This window comes from Grus americana, chromosome 15, assembly GCF_028858705.1.
Source record: "Grus americana isolate bGruAme1 chromosome 15, bGruAme1.mat, whole genome shotgun sequence".
Taxonomy (NCBI): Eukaryota; Metazoa; Chordata; class Aves; order Gruiformes; family Gruidae; genus Grus; species Grus americana.
In genome coordinates this window covers 14160293-14180651 of record NC_072866.1, presented here as the reverse complement: position 1 = coordinate 14180651, position 20359 = coordinate 14160293, and the positions used below count along the sequence as shown (strand labels likewise).

At 43.2% G+C, this 20359-nt stretch overlaps 1 protein-coding gene across 4 annotated transcripts in view; it reads right to left on the bottom strand.

The window, feature by feature from the left end:
* Positions 1 to 548: 548 nt before the first annotated feature.
* The window catches only part of PRKAR1B (protein kinase cAMP-dependent type I regulatory subunit beta), a 101011-nt gene continuing 81200 nt past the window's right edge, over positions 549 to 20359 (bottom strand). For all 4 annotated transcript variants that reach the window (XM_054842898.1, XM_054842899.1, XM_054842900.1 and 1 more), the window contains exons 10-11: positions 3042 to 3123; positions 549 to 2606 (exon numbers count right to left, since the gene is read on the bottom strand). In XM_054842898.1, coding sequence (XP_054698873.1) covers positions 2434 to 2606; positions 3042 to 3123 — 255 coding nt within the window. In that variant the 3' untranslated portion in view covers positions 549 to 2433. The remainder of the gene's footprint in view (positions 2607 to 3041; positions 3124 to 20359) is intronic.

The following is a 20359-nucleotide window of genomic DNA, read 5'->3' as shown; positions in this document are numbered from 1 at the left end:
CGCCATGCCGCACACCTCTTCCTCACCCAGAAGCTGTCCAGGTCCTTCAGCCCATGCATTCACCCTGACGCAGGAGATACGGGTGGTTCCTCGGGAGGCTCAGCCTTCTCCGAGGTTTGTCCTCAGTGGAGCTCTTCTTGGCCAGCCCGCTCACAGACACCAGCCGCGGCAGCAGCCGTACACCTCTGGTGTCACGAGCGGCTTCGCGCCTCGGTCCCGGGGCAGCGGCACTCCTACAAATCCATGCGTGGCCAGAAGTTGAGAGGAACGACTGGGATGGATCCTCAGCATGGTCGGGGCCATGGGCTTTATCTCTGACACGGGGGGGAACGTACATGGTTACATTTAAAGACAATGCTAATCCTCCAGAAAACCAGTTTGGTTTCCATTACTGTACATAGCGCTGGGATGCGGGGTCTATTTTTTGTCCCTTTGCATCTGATTATTTTCAGTAGAGTTCAAACTTTTTATGATATGCAGATTTTAACTAGAACGTGACTTCTGTTCGTACAGACCTCCACTATTAATAAACCCACAACGGCCACATATAATGTAGAAGAATTTTATTCATACCGTAATCCTGTCCCATCATCCACTGCAAATATTACCATTATCTTTAAAACGTCATTGAATATCATTTTGTTCCACTTAAAGCATAGAAATCCTGGTGTTAAACGGTTACACTTCTCTTGAGATCGCTTGTAACAGAACCATAATTCAAATGTATTTTCCATGAACTGTAAAGGTTTAAAGCAAAGGATCCGTGTTGTGTGTGTGCTCGAGTAACTTCTAAACAGTGAGGCTAATACTTGGTGTTCAACAAGAAATGCGTATCTTGCACATTATGCGAAACACTCACAAATTTTTACCAATACAACAGAAATGCAAGAGGTAAAAGAACATACGTGAGTGATTGGGAAGCTTTAAAAAAATTTTTTTTAAAAAATTGCACAAGAGAATACAAAAACAGTGAAGCAAATCAAAAGTTTTGCAAATGCATATACATTTATCTCTCTATATAATGGGGGTCTGCCTATATAAATGTACATGATAAAAACTGCCAGGTTGAAAAATGTGAATGGTCATATTTAATAACACGTGCAAGAAGCGTAACATAATCATAATAAATAGTAGCAACGAATATACGCTGACAGGAGCACTGAAAATACGCGGAAAGAAATGAAGCACCTTGAAGTGATGAGCGGAGCCTGAAGCCGAGAAGCAGCCAGCTCTGTAAAACCCCTGTGGGCAGCTACTGGAATTTTGGGTCTGGATCTGCCAAAAGCTCCATTCCAGAGGAGACCCACGTCTGGGAGGGCAGCAACGACTGCCAGCGAGGCCGCACGCGCCTGGAGGGACCTGGGCGCTGGGAGCTGCCCGCAAGATCCCGGTGCTTTTTGTACACAACAGGTGTCTTCTGGAGGAGAGGCAGCTTTCTGAAGGGTATTCGGCTTTCAGAAAATCCAAAAAAATCCTATGTTTTGGTCATATACTAAAAGAAAGGTATTTGAATTTAATTAAGTGAACCTTATTAAAAACAAACTGCTGTGGTTGCCCCTGATGTACACCTGGCACCATCTCTTCAGCATTTAATATTCAGAGAAGTGGCTGAGGACACTCTGCTGCAGATAAATACATTTCGAAGCCCGCTTAACTCAGCAGAGATGTCCCCATTGGACTCTTAAGGGATCTAATGCAAACCCTCCTTTGAAAAAAAAAGCTGAGGACAAATAACTTGGGTCCTAAAGGCTCCATTTGAGTTCTTACGAAACATTGTTCCTTGACCTCCTCACCCAGAAGACTGGAGCAGGCTGTTTGGCTTAGCGTATCCTACAAAGCAGACCTGCAAGGGCTCGTAACACGGAGGAAATATGGCCCTTGTATCTCAGCCACAAACAAAATGACTCAAAAGCTCTACTCTTCCCTGGCTTGCTGGAATGATCAAAATCTTCCTCCAACCTTCCCACTTAGGCGGTGCGACTGCCACTCACCCCGTGGGATTTCAGAATCCTCCAGTCCACAACCAGCGAAAAGGTTTTTAAGAGTGACAGGCAGAGGGACGTCGCTTGATCAAAACAGCTTGACAAAAGGTGAATAAGATCAACTTCAGAGATAATAAGTGAAATAGAAATTCATCTGAATTTTAAACAGTTAAAAACACGGTTTTAAGCTATATGATCCAACAATAGGTAAAAATCTTGCCTGCAAGCCAGAGCCTAATCTTCCCCAAAGCGAGTCTTACCCAAACAGTTGTCTTCCTACTTACATGATACATGAGATTTGAACTGACATCCAGTACGTGACATCAACAGAAAAAATACACATAAAATGCACACCTTTTTTTTTTTTTTTTTCTTCATAAAGCTATGGAGCTGCACAGAGCAAATTTAAGTGCACAGGGTCACACAAAGGCAGCTTTCCAGGAGGAATCATTTAGACCGTGAGCGAAATGAAACTGTTGTATCTCTGAATGTTTCTCTTGAGGATTTCGGAACAAGGACCGAGGACTCGTTCGAAGCGGGGCCGATCCAGCTTTACGCACTTCAGTGGTCCGCGTGCCACCACCGTCGCAGCCCGGGGCCGATTGAGCAGTAACGCTATCTCACCTGGAGAAAACAGGGAGAAATACGCCGTTACACGCCCTGTGCCTCTTTTTTGGAGGGTGCATATTCCAGCCACCACGCAGGTGCTTTGGTTGTAGAACATCGCCCTTTATCTATCTCTTGATAGATACTTTACATAATTCTGCTGACAGTACAAATGCATTACACATGCATAATGCAGGCGTGTAAAATGCCTTGGAAAACAAATGCCTTCAGCCCGGTTTGCTGAGTCTGGATCTGTCTCCTGTCAGCTACGCTGGTGTAAACCAAGGAACGGTTTCAGCTTCGCTGAAATCTCTCAGTACCGCTGAAAGCAGCAGCTGAACCACGCGTAACCCCGCGCTCGTAAGAGAGTAGAACGCTAATTAAGACAGTAACTCCATGATACAACTCCACGTGCCCGTCTTTCTGAACCATCCTTAAGCTGAATTTTCTTACCAAAATAATCTGAGGGACCAAGTCTTCCAACTTCGACGTACTCCTCATTGTCAGACCTGCGCTGCAGAACAGAAGCCGTGCCCTGGGAAGGGAAGTGCAGGAGGTCAGTTTGCTTTGCTTAAACCTGTTATGCTCTAAAAAGTATTTAGTCCCGAGCGTTCCCTTCTGCATGTCACACTCCTTTAGTTCTGCTATGGGAGAGATGAGAATTCCAGTCAGTTCCTTATATACCAATGAAAGGAATTAAAGGATTTTAAAAAAAAATCCATCAGTGTGGCAAACGATTTCTGAACTGTTTGGACGCAGACAGACTCAGCTCACACAGAGGAGAAGGGGAACAGGACAGAACTCAGTAATTCCTATTTAACTAACGCACATCGTGCCGTGCAAACATATGCTCTAATATAACTTAAAAATACGTTCTGGAGGGATGCAGAGCCTTACAAGAGACGCGGAAAAGATTCACACAAAACGAATAAAAAGGCAATTTTCCCAGTCTCAATCTTGGGACACTATTTTAAAAGGCAGCAACTTGAGTTTATTCCTCACCTGATCGTTCACTGGAGCTGTTGGTAAAGGGAGATTTTAATGCTTGTTGCAACAAAGGGTTATTTTTTCATTTTTTTTTAGTGGCTTTGCCTGCTTGTGGCCTGTAGTGATCTGGACACCTGCGAGTCAGTCGCTGGAGAGCTGGAATGTGTCTTGTCTCCACTACCCTTAATAACTGCTGTATTTGACGCGTGCTAATACATGTCAAAACTCAGTTACAGTCTATTTAAACCTTCAAAGAGGTTTTACATGCAGAAATATTCTAACCTGGAGGAAATCTTAAATTATTGTGGCATAAAGCTTTTGTAGAAGAATAGAGAAACTATCTGCTTTTCTGAAAAAAAAAAAAATACAGTAACATGAAATTATCTTCTGAGTCCAGAGCAAAAGCATAGGAAAAGGCAAAATGTTAACATATTTTGATTTTAATTGAAATTTAGAAGATTTTTTAAATAGACAGGAGAGCCATTTTTTGACAGTGCAGTGGAGAGCATCGATAACATTTTCTGTAAGATTTTCAGCTTGGAAAGTAACGTGGGAGGGCTGATCCTGTCCCAACCAGGATAGGGAAGGGGAGGACACGGTAATGTGGACTATGCTCGGAAGGTTGATGCCAGTGATTGGACATATCACAGCCCTCCCTCTGCAGTTTGCGCTGCTCGGCTCGTCGGCGCTGCCAGTGCCCGTAACCAGCTGCAGGACCACCCCAGCTTGGAGCACAAACCTCCCTGCAGCGCAGAGAATTCGGTGCAGAAACATCCTGCAGCTTCCTTGCGCCGAAAGAAAGTTGCGTGCCTCGGGGTACGGTGGGGGGGCTGGAGGAGACGCTGAGCACCCTCGTACACCTTGGCTTCAATGCAGTCAGAGGCACTCAGCACCCTGCAGAACCGGCCCTTCACCTTTGCACTGTGTTTAAACACACCCGATTGTATCCTAAACATTGTCATCGAATTGCAAATCTGAACAGCAATGTAAGGCTGCTTCAGGATTGCCTTCCATTTTTCTCGGAACTGAGGGTCCCAGGAATAACCAAGAACAGTAGAATATCCATTACTGTGTAGCAAATAATCATAATTTGCTTTCTTCTGAACAAGCGCTACTAAGCTGCTGTAACACCATTGCATTGCATCACGTCCTATTTCATAACTGGGTTATTTTTAAGCCCATATACTTTACAAATTGCTGGGCCACTCTCTAGTTAACTTATAACGTAACCTTTATGTGCTATATCAATGAAGAGGTAAATCTTATTTCTGCTGATGCCAGGAACCAGAAACAAAAATCAAATTATGTGCAAGTATTGTTTGATATATGCTAAGCATCCGATGGTTTTTATACAGACTTGGATGTACCTCAAATTAATCTGACACACTAGAAGTTATAATTTTTCATTTTGTCCATTAGCAGTAACCTGTGCTTAACACAAATCCCTAGATATCAGACTGCCAACACGTTACACTGGTCATGACAATTTACCATTCCACCCCATCATGCCATATCAGTATTACAAAAATACTGAAGAAACACCAGGGATGTAAATTCAGGACCATTTGAAAACAATCACAAGACTTGGCTTCAACGCTTTCACTCTTACTATGCCAGGCAGCTGATGGCAGAAGATTCAGAACCACGTGCTAGGCACAACGTGCATGAGCAAGGGCACCCGAACAGGGCAAGGGTGTTCAAACAGAAGCCAGGCATACAGGGGAAGGTTGGTTTTGGTCTTTTGTGGGGTTTGTTTGGGGGTTTATCTGCCATTAACACATGCCATGCACATAAAACTGTCCACAGCAAGCGTAAGGCTATCCACAGAAGTAACTGAAAGGACTGCATGTAAGAAAGTGATTTGGTGCCTGTCAAGTTTCCAGCAAGAATTCCTTATCCTTGATATAACTGAACTGTTCCGCCAAAGCTGCTGTTTTCCAAGATCTTCCAGTAAATCTGCAAGGGCATGAAAATGCAAAGATCGTGTAATGAGTTTTGTTATTCACACTTACTGCAAGTTTTCAGAACAAACACACATTCATAAGCAGCGTTCCTGGAAAGAGCCCATACAGGGAATAATGCCTATATCGTCCTCTCTCTTGCCAAACTCCAGACCAGGTGCAGCTCACTAAACTGATGCTGCTGTTACTGCCTCTGCGGTGTGATGGATTCAGCTACAGAAGCGCTTCCAGCCCCTGTCCTCCTCTCCATCCCCATCTGGAGCCTGGCAAAAACCTAACCCCTTGACCCAAATAGCTGTCTGCAATCCATGTCTCCAGTCTCTTTCCCAAAACTATTTAGAAAAACCACCCCTTTTATTACAGATGTTTTATTACATAAAACAACAAAAAAATCCCCAAAGTAATCATATTGACCGCCTAGGTGAAAGGAAGAAAGGAGGCAATTCCCCACTGCCCACCTTGAGCGTGTTGCCGTCAAGGTAATCACGATATCAAGCAATATTGCTTTCATCTCCCCAAGCGTCAGCTTTTATTGTGGCTAATATTTTTTGACAGGGTCCATATGATATAGGACTCCAATAAGTCAGTCTTCTGAAGCAATTTCTTCCACTGTTCCACTACAGTCGTCCTTTTTAATCCAAGAAACACCATGATATCTGTTGGAGGAGGACAGATGTGTCTGGCTTCCACAATAAACACTTGGCTTGGCAGGATAAAGCAATGCATATTCCAGATACATATTTTTCCACTCTTGTTTTAACAGTCACATAGGCTTTTCCCGTTGCCCAGTGAGAACAGGTCTATCACGGAGCAAAAGAAGTTTCCTGAAACCCTGACAGCGAGCACCCAGATGCAAGATCTGATTACGCCGCTTGGCCTCTTGTCGCACAAGTCACCAGCTCCACAAGTACATCCTGGAGCATTGTCAGAGTGACCTTCACGGGAAGACTGTCCGCACCATGAAACAAAGAAGATGTATTTATCATTATCTATCTGTATCACCCTCACTTTGCGTGTCTTATCTCTGGAATCAGCGCTATTCTGACTGTATTAGAGGAAGAGTCCAACTGTCAACGACCAGTGTAACCAGGACAAAAATAATACAGAAATAAAACAATACAGAATAAAATACTACAGAAACAATCCCTTATTATCCATAACTTAACGAAGTAGTCATACTAAATTAATTCGGTGCTGACCCCTACCCTTGTTCCCATCACAGGTTTCATGGCTGTATTTCATTTTATTTGTCAAATCTTTCTGACGCAGTTTTTGAGCTTTCTATCCTTCCTGTGCTTTAGCAAACCCTACCTCCTATAAATGATCGACTGAATAAATCTCCTGAGCCCTGTCCCGGGAGGTACGGGCATTATCTAGCAAGGATTCGAGGGGCTTATCACTCGCACTCCCAAAAGCATTTGGTCTCAGTGGGAAAGATTTCCCCTTAAGTGGCACACAAAACTTGGCAAGACGAGTCTCTCTGAAATAAACAGCACGATCCTGGATTTGCAGGATCAGGCTATTCAGTGCTGCTCAACTTAAAATACTGTCTTGTACACCGATAGCCATTTCAGCCTCCTACAGCACCGAGCGAAACCTACAGAGCACAGGCTCAGACTGTCACGAAGTTTGACACCATTTAATAAATCAGGACTTTGCGATGATATTAAACTGGAAGCAGACAGGCATGTCTTTCTGCTAGCACACACTTGGGAGTGAAACGATGATCTTCAGTGGATCCAGGAATACTCCCTTTCGGTCACCAGGGAGTGCCTGTATTCCCAGGAACTGATATCATTAATCTTCTCTCCTCTCCTCCAAGTATATACAGGCATCTTATTGCAAACACAACAAGAGTAGCAGTTCCAAAAGCAATGTGCCATCACCAGCTCTCTGCCACCCTCGCCCTGCTCACTCCCGCCATCACTGCTCTGTCATGGTGCTGAAAGCATTTATTCAACTCTTGCAAACGTATCAGCAGCTTGTTTTGTAAAAATTGATGGCTTAGATATGGAACCATAATTTAAGATATAAAAAACAAATTAAGGTTTATAATCCATGAGCTCCCATCCTCTCCAGAGTAATGAGATTTTGATAGATGCTTCACTTTTAAACTATCGGACCATACGGATGAGTGAGACATCCTACAGCGTAAAGACAGTGTCCCATCTGGGTCAACACTGAGATTCCCAGGCCTTATCCTGCATCTACTTATAAGCACTAATTGCTTCAGGAGCCCTAGTCTTATATTTACGTATGATCCTATAGCCAGCACTTGGCCTAAGTAGCCTGGCTACAAAAGGCAAGCGTTCATGATGCTAAAAACTGAAATCCTGTATTTTTTTCCTCTATTCTAGCTCAGCGGATCAGATGGGATCATTCCCTGGCAGCACAAGGCAAAATGTGGTGGTCGGTGCTGTGTCCGTGGTAGCTCTGGGTGGGACAGGCTGTGCAGTACGGTCCTTCACCAGGGCAGTGGGTGGGGAGGGAGATTCAGCACTGTTTTAAAAACTTTTTGGTTTAAAAGTCATTCTTGTTGATGTTTTGGTTTTGCTGGTCTAACCTCCCATTTTAAAGATATAGCAATCAGTAAAAAATACAGTGAGGGTCCATCTGTAATAAAGGACATATTTATCATTATTAAAATTGAAGAACAGTTATTCAACCATGACTGTGCGCAAACTCAATGCCTATGTCCTTTTGATATACTAAGTATACAGAATAAATTTCTACTTTTCAAAGAAACTAATTTTAATTTTCACAAGCATGAAGTTACTATTTCTATTTCCATTTTTACTTCACACTTTTTTACTTACTGCTTTTTTAAAGAAAAGCATGGAAGACAGGTTTTTTTCCCCATGCCCTCAAAATGTTACATTTTTATCCTAGTTTTGAGCTTAGAAAAATTTTCTAGTCTATTTTGTTTTCCTCTTCCCCATCCACTAGAAAAGAGCAGCACAGTCTATAGAATTAGAGATGGAAAAGGTCAGGGCGATGCATCTGCTATTGCTATTAACTCCATCCATTGCTATTACGAACATACCTTTGCTCTTTCTCACTTTGTTAATCTGCACACTCCATAATTCACACATTCAGAAGATGAGTTTCCCCTCACTCCACAGTCACACAAACCCTCATTATATGTCGCTATTAAATCTTCGCTAAGTTACTACAAACGACGAAGGAAGGGGCTGTGATGTGGTACCAAACGTTCCTGTTCACACGGCGAAGCAGATGGGACTGGATGTAAAGACTCCTGTCGGTTTTAATGGAAGCTATAGCAGATCTGAAACGAATTAAAAGATCTTTCACACAGTATGATTCTGGGAGTATTTTATTTAATTGCAGGCAAGACAAGGTTTGTGGAAGTAATATCTTTTATTAGACCAACTAGGATAGCTAGAAAAGGGAGAAGAGCTTTTGGGCACACATACCTTTCTTCAAGTTGCCTATATATCTAATATTGCCTATATATCTAATAAAAGATACCGTTTACCTACCTACAAACACTGTCTGGGCAATGTTCTAACACTATCATAGCTACAACCACAATAAATTACACCTTATTTAATCATATCTGCCCGTTTACTGGTTCATGCATGTGATTAAATCATTCATAGAGCACCTCCAAATCATTAGCTTAAATGGAATCAAAAGCTCTAGCTCTCAATGCTACAAAACTCCTGAAAATAGTGATTGCTGGGTGAAACTGCCAGACCTGCTAAAATCTGTCAGCTAATGTTTCACCTTCCACTTTAAAAAATGATCATTTAAATCAGTTTGGTTGATGCAATACCTTAAACAACTTTGGTCCAGTTTGGCAAACTTTACTTTTATGACTATCATTTATGATGCGCCTGTTGTCAGGACTGTCGAGTGGGTCAGGGCCACAGGGACAGACTCCAGGTCTGCCTGAACTGAAAAAATGGTGGGTGGTTGGTTTGCTTATCTCTAGCAAGGGAGTTCTTTTCTGCATCCATTAGGGTTCACTGCAGATTACGGCATGAGACAATCCCCAAACTAATGAGCTACTGAGAGCTTTTGAAAACAAACATACAACACTTTATGCATTCAGCTTTTTAAATTTGATCATGAATCTGGAAATCTCAAGTGCCACTCATTTCAGCAGACTTTCAGAAAGCCAGCACCTTGGGAGTATCGTAAGGATTAATAGCGCAATGTCAAATAAGCTCAAGAGGCAACCTTGGAGTAACAACGGGTGCGCTGGGATACCCACACAACCTCCTTGAGGGAGCAATGCCGCAGAAAGTGCCTTTACGCTGCCACAACCGCAGTGTCAATGGATATGATTATCATTACGTCGTCATCATAACATTATAACCTTAATGCATCATATTCTTAGTGGCCATAATTCTCAACAACAGTTATGCATGGGCAATCTAGCCAAGACGGAAAGCAAATATTCCTACCCAGCTGGCACAAATCCTATACATTAGCTGTACAGCCGCGCTGGATATCAAACAATCTGCAGTTCACCGTGTGTGCCAGCTATATCACACCCGCATCAGACTGTATGTATGGCTAAATGTCCACCGCTTCTGCTGCCTAGGCACATTTGTATTAGAAATAACACCCAGACCCGAGAAAGAGGAACAAAGCTGTCTAGAGCAGTCACCAAAATAGCCACAAACATAAAGGTACTTTTAAAATGACAATCAATCATAAACCAAGTGTAGCTTAAAACAGGAGAAACAACTGAGCCACAGGGCACTTCCTAGGGATATACGAGAGGCCAGGGTTAAGGCCCAGACATGACTACACCCAGCCCGTCATTAATCACCAGGAAACGCCTTTGCCTTGATCATTTAGTATTTAAAATCATAAACGTTTGACATGGGAAGACCTTTTCGATCATTTTGTTCATTCTCCTATTGCAGTATCTCAGACAATCTTCCCCTTCAGTGTTTCTTTGATACGGTCTGCGTTAAACCTGTGCTGTACCTAATGTATTCCCCTTGAAGTGCAAGAAATGTTGTTATCAGATGGAAGGAGACGAGATTCAGGCAGAGACACCAGTAAACACAGTGAAAAGCCAAAAGAAGCAGAATACACTGCACCAACTGCAATTTGCTTCGTGCATGGAGAGCTCTGCAATACCTGTGGGTTTTGCACAAAAAATAAAAAATTGGGATTTTTTTCATTAAGCCTTTTCAGTTGAAAGGCTTTTCAGAATCACAACATGAAGTTTTATAGTCTTTTGACTTCAAAATGTTGCCCTTGAGCCACAGCAGCAGAGCTAACATCAGGCTGGATCATGCAGGTGTCTAACAGAGGCGTATCTGTGTGTCAGGGGACTCAAGACTTCATCGACAGTCATCATCATCCCCATCACCAGCAGAAGGAACACCACGGTGGCCTCTGTGCTCCCCAGCCTCAGTCCCATGGTAGTCCCATGCTTCTCCTCCATGCCACCAGTTGCCAACTGGGACCGGGAAGCCCGGGAGCGAGGGGATGGTGGCAGAGGGATAAGGATCCCAGCTCCGAGCCATGGGAGGAGCCCCGTGCCTGGGGTGTGATCCTCCTTGGCTAGATGTCCTGGCTCCATGCCCAGAAAGCTGGGAAGCAGTTGCACCACAGCCCAGCCTTTGGAGTCCCTCTGCATTTTTACCTTTACTCCGTTCTAGGATTTTAGTCGCCCCTTTCGTTACGCATTCAGTTCACCTGTGGCAGGGGTGACCAAAAGCAGATCCACTCACTAAAGGTGGGCTCAGATGCTGGGGTTTAATGAATCATCTCAGCGATACTTGGCCTTGACTGATCAGTAGCTTCTGTGGGAAAACAACTGAATTAATATTCATCCCGGTGCCAGATTTTAAAGACCGTCTGTGCCAAGCGCTGTGGATTATTGGCAACAAAGCACTGTTTTCCTCCCTCAGACATGTCAGCGTACAAAGCAATAAAAGTCACAAAGGAAAAAAAATGTTGCATTTTAGAGATTCTTTCTTTCTACAAAGCTAGCCTTTATCCTGACTCTCTCTGAAGCCAGGAAACGTCCACTGAGTCAACATAAAAGTGACTCTATAATGGGTTATTCATCAACTGTTCATATTTGTGACTGACCTGACAGGGCTCATCTCCTGGAAGCAGACAGTGGTGAGCACTACCACCTACAGCAGGGGCAGGGTTGAACGTACGGGAGAGAAAACAAGAAAACAGTGCTGAACCTCCCTCACCCTGCCTGCAAAATCCTTTCTGGTGAAAATCGTTTTTAGCTGTTAATGTTGTTTTACGGCCCAATTACTCCTACCACCATCTGCTTCTCTGTGAAAACATTCTGTAGATGCTGAAGTAACCAGACCAAGCAAAAGGCTGAGACAGACAACGTCATCGAAGTCTCATAACTAATGCTGTGACCACGGCTGGGCGAGCAGCTGTGGCCAGCTAGGGCAACAGCTTCTGAGCAAGAAATAAAACTTGGAGCAAACTGGGGGAAGGAGAGAAGGGAGTTTATCATGGAGATCAGGAAAATCCCCCATGGAAAGCTCTCTTTAAGTCCTTTCAGATGGTGAATCTTGTGTATTCAAAGGACCACATTCTGAAATTCGGAAGAAAAAAACCTCATGGGCTCAGAGTTGCCCCTTCCTGAAGCGCACTTGCACGCTCCACAAAATCCACACTACACAGCTAAAGAATGAGCCCTATGGGGCATATTCTTCCAACAATCCTGCAGTCATCTCAACGGTATCTTTGCAGAAGGGGGACAAAAGCCACCCGAGTAAGGGACAGCCTTAAAATGATCCAGCGAAACGGATGAACTCCAGCAGGGATTAGGAAATTCTCCATTCCTCTTCCACCAGGTTGGACACCACTATACTTCAGGTCTTGTTTATATTGCAGTATTTTTGCTTAAAGACAGAGAAGCACTCCTCAGGACGGAGCTCCTGCCTCCTGAGACAGCAGATGCCTTTAACTTCAGTTTAGATTTCATGTGCCTCGGGCCATAAAGTTCTTGGTCACGTTGACTAAGTGCTTTGAATCAGGGCTTGTGAGCTCAGTCTTCAATGCCAAAAGAGCTTATAAGGATCCTGAGAACCTCCTGAAAACCTTGAGGGGTAAACAGCCTGTGCTGCTCTCCTTACTCACACCGAGAGATATTTTGTTACCTGGGAACCTCCGCTGCTTTTGCAGACTTCCATGGTAGGAGGACACTACTGGACAAGACTAAAGAGAGAAGAGCCAAAGCATCAACCAAACCTTAAAGCAAGTATTAGCTAAATAAAAAGTCATAGGCTGTTTTGAACATGGATAAAAGCTAGCACTCTGATTTTTATGAAAATTCAAATGGAGTATGTATATATTAAGAATGAAACTGCCAATTACTAACTTTGGGGTTTAGCTCTCTGCACACCAAACGATCTCCCAGTTTTTCACGTATCCTATAGTGCTAAGAGGCCAGGGTGTGCCTGTGTTTCCAGCATAAACTTCAATTTTATGGGTTTACAAATCAGATGTTTTAAATTACAGCTGAATGAGACTGAAGACTCCTACACAAGTTGTCATGTCAAAAGTGAACTGGGGAAACATTCACACACATTTTTTTGCACTGGGTATAGCATGTGCAAAAGAGAGGTTATGAAAACTACTTTTAAGCCTTTGAGAATAGTACGGCTGCACTGCATCCTCCCGGTGGTTTTGCTTCAAGACCTAAGTTTACCTACGTCCCAGTGACGCTGAGCAGCACAGCAAGTCCTGCATGTACCTCATGATGCTGGCATAAGCAATGTTCTCAGTCGCAATGTCCTGGAAGACCACTAGCATATCACTCCTCAGCTGCCATTTTAGCCCTTTGGGACTGCTGATAGCATCATTCCTGGGACGGCTTTTATGTTACAGCTCAGGATCAGCAGTTCTAGGGCTAGTTTCCAAGAGAAGACAAATCCTTTGAAGTATGTAGCCAAAGACACTGCAAATATTCCTTTAGCCAGTAAATAATCTTGGGATTTTTATTATTTGCCAACCTTTGATTTATGAAAGACTTTTATACAAAACCAAGGGAAGAAATAAACAAATTTCAGTCAGCAACACAAAGTGCAAGTGGCTTCCACATAAGCTGCAGCAGAAAATAACACCCATCATTTCTGGGTGGTAAAATTTAGCGTACAGGAAAAAGGATGGTCAGTTGATGTGTCAGCCTGGGATGCTGGCCATAGGGCTAACGTTGCTTCTCTGCCTTAGACCTTCCGTGAGCGAAATCATGAAGGTACAGACCTCCAAGTTGCCTCATTCCTGTTGGTTGTTTTCAGCAGGAATGAAGAACTATCCTAATTCTTGTGCCCGTGCTTCAGACTGCACCATGCAATGTGGAGGTTGCTTCACGCACCTCATCACACAGGTGTAGTGAGGATAAACCCAGTAAAGTTCATGAGATGTTCATGTACGACAGTTAAGTCCTATCACTCCCTGCCCTTGTAACCAGCCCCTCTCCAGCTTTCCTGTAGGCCCCTTCAGGTACTGGAAGGGGCTCTAAGGTCTCTCCGGAGCCTTCTCTTCTCCAGGCTGAACCACCCCAACTCTCTCAGCCTGTCTTCATAGCAGAGGTGCCCCAGCCCTTGGATCAGCTTCATGGCCTCCTCTGGACTCACTCCAACAGGTCCGTGTCCTTCTTATGTTGGGGCCCCCAGAGCTGGACGCAGTACTGCAGCTGGGGCCTCACAAGAGCAGAGTACAGGGGCAGGATCACCTCCCTCGACCTGCTGGTCACACTTCTTTTGATGCAGCCCAGGACACGGTTGGCTTTCTGGGCTGCAAGCATACATTGCTGGGTCACGTTGAGCTTCTCATCCCCCAACACTCCCAAGTCCTTCTCCTCAGGGCTGCTCTCAATCCATTCTCCACCCAGCCTGTAGTTGTGCTTGGGACTGCTCTGACCCGTGTGCAGGACCGCAGTTATTACGACTCTTAAAATTATTTGGTCATACCACATGGGTGTGCCAATCCAGGTGAGAATTTTTTTCCATAACAAACTATGTATATTGGTTTTACATTGTTTTCCTATCCATCAGACCTCTTTTTAGAAAAGCTTCATTTTTATAATATAAAAGCTAGCTGATCCTAATGGTGTTGGAGAAGGATGATGCAAGAGGACTTAATTCTGATTGTGGACTCAAGATTGAGTCATGACTGGGTTTGACAGTATTTTTTTAACCGTACATTTTTAAACTATTATACATTATTCTCCAGTCTCTGGGTTCATAGCAACTCACAGAATTTACATACAGTTGTCCTGGTTTCTGCCACAAACGAGGAACAAAATCTGCAAAGTTCTAAAATAGACTAGAAATATTGGCTAATCTGAAGTTTCACAAAATTGTTAAGAAAATGCTCCATCGTACATCACTTCTGAGGTTTCAGATTTTGCAGAAATTACTGTAGATGACTGCATTGCAGTGGTTATTAGCAGGGCTAGAGAAAAGAGGAATGACCAAAACCTGCAGTCACTGACAGGTCCTCCATGGCTGGTGGGAAGAGAAGGGGAGCAGCCAGTTGCTTCCCATGAAACACTGTCCCTTTCTGACAGAGGAGAGATAAAGATGCGCTCAAGATTGCACGCATATGGATATTGCGTGTATATACAGCCTGATCCACTGCCCACGGAAGTCGAAGTTAAACTGAGTTTAATAAGAGCTGGGCTAAGCTGATGTTTTAGTCCCTTTGACTCAGCAAAATACTTCATGTCCATCCCTAGTCAGGATGGGACCCAATCACACGCCTAACATTCAATCTTTGACATCAGCTGGCCCTCAAAAAAGCCAACCTGAGCACAGATGAACTTTGAAGCAGGGCCAATGGAAACGCTATTGCTCCCGCGCAACCAGGTGATAGCAAGAAAACTGAACGTACCTTTCCTGTAAGAGCTCTATGGGAAACAATGTCTCTGCAGTTAAAAATAAGCAAAGTACAGAGCCCTCAGTGACTGCTGGCTCTGTTTATTCGGTATATTTTGTTTATTAGGTATATTAGGAGTCACTGTAGACTGCCTTTGACAAACATTTTCGGTATCAACAAAATCCCGGTAACACTAAGCAGTTCGGATTGTAGCCTTTGAAACTCCTTTTCTAGACAACATTCATCTTCCTAATTAATAATTAATCACACTGTGTTTTTAAAGAGATTATCTGGTGTGATAGCAGAGTGTGCCTAAGGCAGTGACTTCATTAACCATACGGAAGACGTTTACTTTGTAGTTCTCCAGCCTGTCGCAGGGGTAGGTGCCAAAGGGGTCTCTCTTGGGTTAGAAAGTCAAAGAGCAACAATTTAGAGCAGGAAACAATTGGGCTATTATTTTTCTTTTTTCTTTTCCTTCTTAAGGAGCTTTTAAATCATAAATCTTCAGATGCTTGTTGTGCAATTTAAGACTCAAGTCGGCTTTTCCTACAAAAAGGCCCAATTCTGTGAAGAACGGAGCGCCCTTCCGAGTTTGACCGAGGACCTTCCTCTGTTGGTGCACGTTACCATGGCAGGAAGAGTTTACAAACACTGTTCCACCTAACAAGGCTTTGAACTGCGTTTGTGCAGAGACACTCCATAGCGTGCCAAGAGTGTCAGCGGGGCTGGAAACACTGATTTCACCTACAGGACAGTATCTCAAGTACACTCTCAGCAAGAACTCACAGCGGATCCTGCCCAGACTGGAACCAGTTTGTGGCCCTGACTTGAAATGTCAACAGCAGCATGAAAGCTAGCAGCCCCCTGAGGATTACAGGACTGTTTTCAATCTAATCAGCCAAGAACAGTGCTGGACAAATAATCATTACCAACTAATTTTATTTATGTTTGTCAATCGGGCAGCTCTATGTGATAATTCGGGAAGGATTTCTGCACTATCAATGAAAATGTTTCTCTTATTCGCCAATTTTGCTATTCCCATGGCCTGGTTTCAGTACTGACAGATACATTATGCCTCCTCCCATTAAGCTTTTGCTCACCTGTATGAAGTGCCATTAGGATTATTCCCGCTGATGGGGGAACAGGGAGGGTGACGTTCTGCCCACAGAATGAACTGATAATACAGGTGAGATGGAAAATCAGATGCCCTGACTCTGCTTCCTCTCTAACCAGCAGGATAGTAACAAAGAACACAAATCCTCAGCTTTTTTTGAAGTGCTTTTCACAAAGGAGTTGCAGAGGAGGGTGCAACTACCCCCTGTGACTTAGCACTAATGTACAATTAAATATAATAGTTTTTAAAGTTAAAAACAAAAATCTAATGTGAAAGTACTCGATACAATGGGTCCATTTCTCCTTGAATTTTCTCCTGTGAATTATCTTCTATTTTTAGGTCTTTTATTTTTAGGCTGCTGCATGCTGGGCAACTCGACCAACTATTAATTGGAAATGTTTTGCTTCTCATGCACTCTTATTTCTTTGCTTTCTGCACCACTTAAACCAAAACTGTCCTCCGAGGAGATGACAGGCTACAGAGAGCACATTTAAAGGACAGTTACAAGCTGTGCTCTTCGGGCGCAGTGTGGCACTATTATAAACCTTTTGCTGTTCTCTCCTCCCACACCTGCGTACGTTTGTGTCTGTGCATGCATTTTTCTTAAGCCGTGTCAAACTTTATGGAGTATTAGGGCCATATGGCAGCAGTTCAGCAAGCTCTCAGTATGCAGCTGAGATTAAAAGACTCCCTGAGCGCAGTCGGCAGAGTCCCGTGACAATATCCATGTGCCGTATACGGTGCTCGGTCCTGGCAAGTAGATCCAAATGATCTGACATGGGGAGGGGTGGGAGCTGGAAAACCCAGCAGGGCTCTTCACGGCTGCAGGTCCCTGCATTTTTGGCAGCTGCGTTACGGACTTTCTGAGGTGCTGTGCCACCCAGTCAGGTTTGAAGCTGAACTTAAGAGAGCAGTACATGATCATAACCGCTATTTTTAATACTATTGTCACTACCTTTCTCAGTAACCTAGACAACAGCAAAAACTTCATTTCTTTCCAGTTTCAGAGCACTACTACACTAGTTTGAACTACTGTTCAAGCTGAAGTCAGTGGCAAAGCACGAGCTGGGAATAAAATCAGCCCCCATTCAACTGGCATTTCATTTAAAGGGACTTAACATTTGCTGGGATATTTAACTCCGCAAAGCTCACACGCCTTTGCAAGCTACCACTTTAAAATGCTAGCTAAAAATATTTGCGTTATCTGAAGTCAGATGAATAAATCCTCCCTACTGCTGGGTACACAGTGTGGCAGTGTACAATACAACTGCAAATTTATTTGTTAGAAACTGTACATCTGTTATGATTCACGCTTGCCAAAATATAATTCTTTATGGCAACAATTGTTTCATGGTGCTTAAAGTTTTTCACCTCTGTGCCAGGAATCTCATATGGGATAATTCCATGACCTTGGAATCCAGCAGATACATTCCACATCTGTCTGGTCTGGGAAAGCCCGAGTTTGTTGTGTGAAAACCAGAGTGGGAAAATAAGACCTGGAAATATCTGAAAATACAGAAACTGCAGGGCTGCTTCTTTTTTTCTTTTTTTTTTTTTTTTTTAATTACCAATTTCAGGTGTAGTAAATCAATCTCACAGAAGCGGTTGCTTTGCTTTTGTAAGCAGACATTCACTTCTGATCCTATCTTCAAATTAAGGAATATGGTATAAACATTAAAATAATTTTATCTCTGGAAAAAAATCACAGCCTTTAAATATTAAAACTAAATCTTGTTGAAGGCTGCTTGAGATTTAAATGGAAAAGCACCCAACCTACTGCAAGTGAACATCTTACTGGTGCCTGTGAAGATTTAGGATGGCAGAAAAACTGTAGCTGTGCTGGAATCTCAGCGTAATACTTTTCTCATTAGACTCTTTAACAAAAAATGAACCATAAACAGCTTTGTGGGCAGTGAACTTAAAAAGCCCTGGTTTCCTGTGACGCTTCCCTGTGCACATTTTCTGTTATTCTAATAATTTGGCTGAGCTCCTGCTGCAGCCTTGCTCTCCATGGGGCACTGTAGCATTTTCATGCGTACAGCCTGCATCTCAAATAACCTGCACCCTACTATGATCTGTGCAACACTGGAGATAAGAAGGTGGACAGAAAGCCCCGAAGAAAAGGTTATACTAAGAAAAAAGGAGAAAAGGTCAATGTGCTTGCTTGACAGAAGGGGGACACTAAATATTCTTGTCCATCCTAAGCAGGATGATATTCCTGGTTTAAAGCAGGAATTGCTGTTCTGATCATCACAGAGGCTGGAAGTCTCCCTTTCAAAAGGGTTTCATGGTTGCGCTTCAGTCTGCGAATCATGAAGGTGCCAATTCACTATGTCTTTCTGCAGGACCAATATGCTTAAAAGATGGTATCTCAAAGGGACGTCACAGAGGAGGGCAGCATTTCAGGCTAATCGGCAATGAATCGTTAATTTATGAAGTTCATACAAAACTGTGCAAACAATTTTAAATCCATGGGTAGTCCTGGGTGCCTTAGAAAAGCTTTTATGATAGGAGTCACAAGATCCCACTTGGAGCCAGTATTCGTGATGCTGGTGCACCAAAGCTTTGTAAATCGGGAACTGATTTGACTGAAGCATGCCATGAATGACCATGGGTTATAATAAATAAGTACCTTGCCCCAAAATTGCATGGCAAAGCTTAGCTTTGTACTAATGGACAGAATACTCCAAAGGAGGCTGCATTCTGGTGATACATGAAATGCTTTCTATATGTATAGCAGCCAAACAAATTGGCTGCATTTTGAGTGTTTTGGATTATAAGGCCACAAACATCAAAAAACACATGAAAGAAGCTAATGACTTTTCAACATATTGTGACAACAAACCAGCCAAAACTACTTTCAACCAGTTTGTAGAATAATGTGTTCCTGGCGGCTCGCATCAGCTCTCCTGCAGAAAAGTTTAACATCAAAGATGTAAACTCCTGTGAAATCAGGTTTAAAATACAAAGCTTAAGCTATGTGTGAGCGGGCACAAATGCTACTGCAGCACAAGAAATAGTTGATATTGGATGTTCACTCTTTAATGCAGAAAAATATAGGCAATTTCCAAACTGCGAAACTGTATCAGATTTATAGTGGAAGGGTGAGGTGAGCAGATACTTTATGACTATGCAGTATGCAGTGTTAATACTTTTCTACCCATTCAAGTCTTAACAGCTGTTCCATCAAGACAGGGAAATAAAGGCCCTTGGTAATTCTTAAGCAAGCTGCCAATTTTCCACATGGGATTCGATGGCTAAGAAAATCAGGTTTTCCTAGTCTCATGCTACTGTAAGGAATAACAGGACACATAATAACACTAGTAGAAATAAAAAATTTTCTTATATACTAAGTATCTTAATAATGAAAAATAATCCCTATCTAGTATTAGTCTCTTTTATTCTGACAGTATTGTTTTGAAGGGACACTGGTCATATTTTAAGTTTCTTAAGTGTCCCACTGTGTGATATACAGGTGCAGTTATTTGCACTGACAGTTTTGTGAGCATCAGAAGAGAAACTGTGTTCATAAATCAAGTGTGTACTTCAGCACCAGCATCCAACATTCAAGAGGAAATAGAGAATGGAATTTTAAGTGTCAGATATTGATTAAGAACCAAATCCTGGCTGCCTTGGATAGAGGCACCTGTCCAAAAATTCACAGATAAGGAGCAAGCGAAAAAAAACCCAACCTGTTGGCCTCTAAGCCATTTGCAGTGGGTGCTGTAAAGCTCTTTACCCCCTGAGCGGGGCAGGATCTCTTTCCCCCTAAATCCCATCACAACACAGCAGCCCGACAGAGCCAGAGACATACCCTGGGTACATACAACTGGATCCCAAGGGAACGCAATGACACGGCTTCC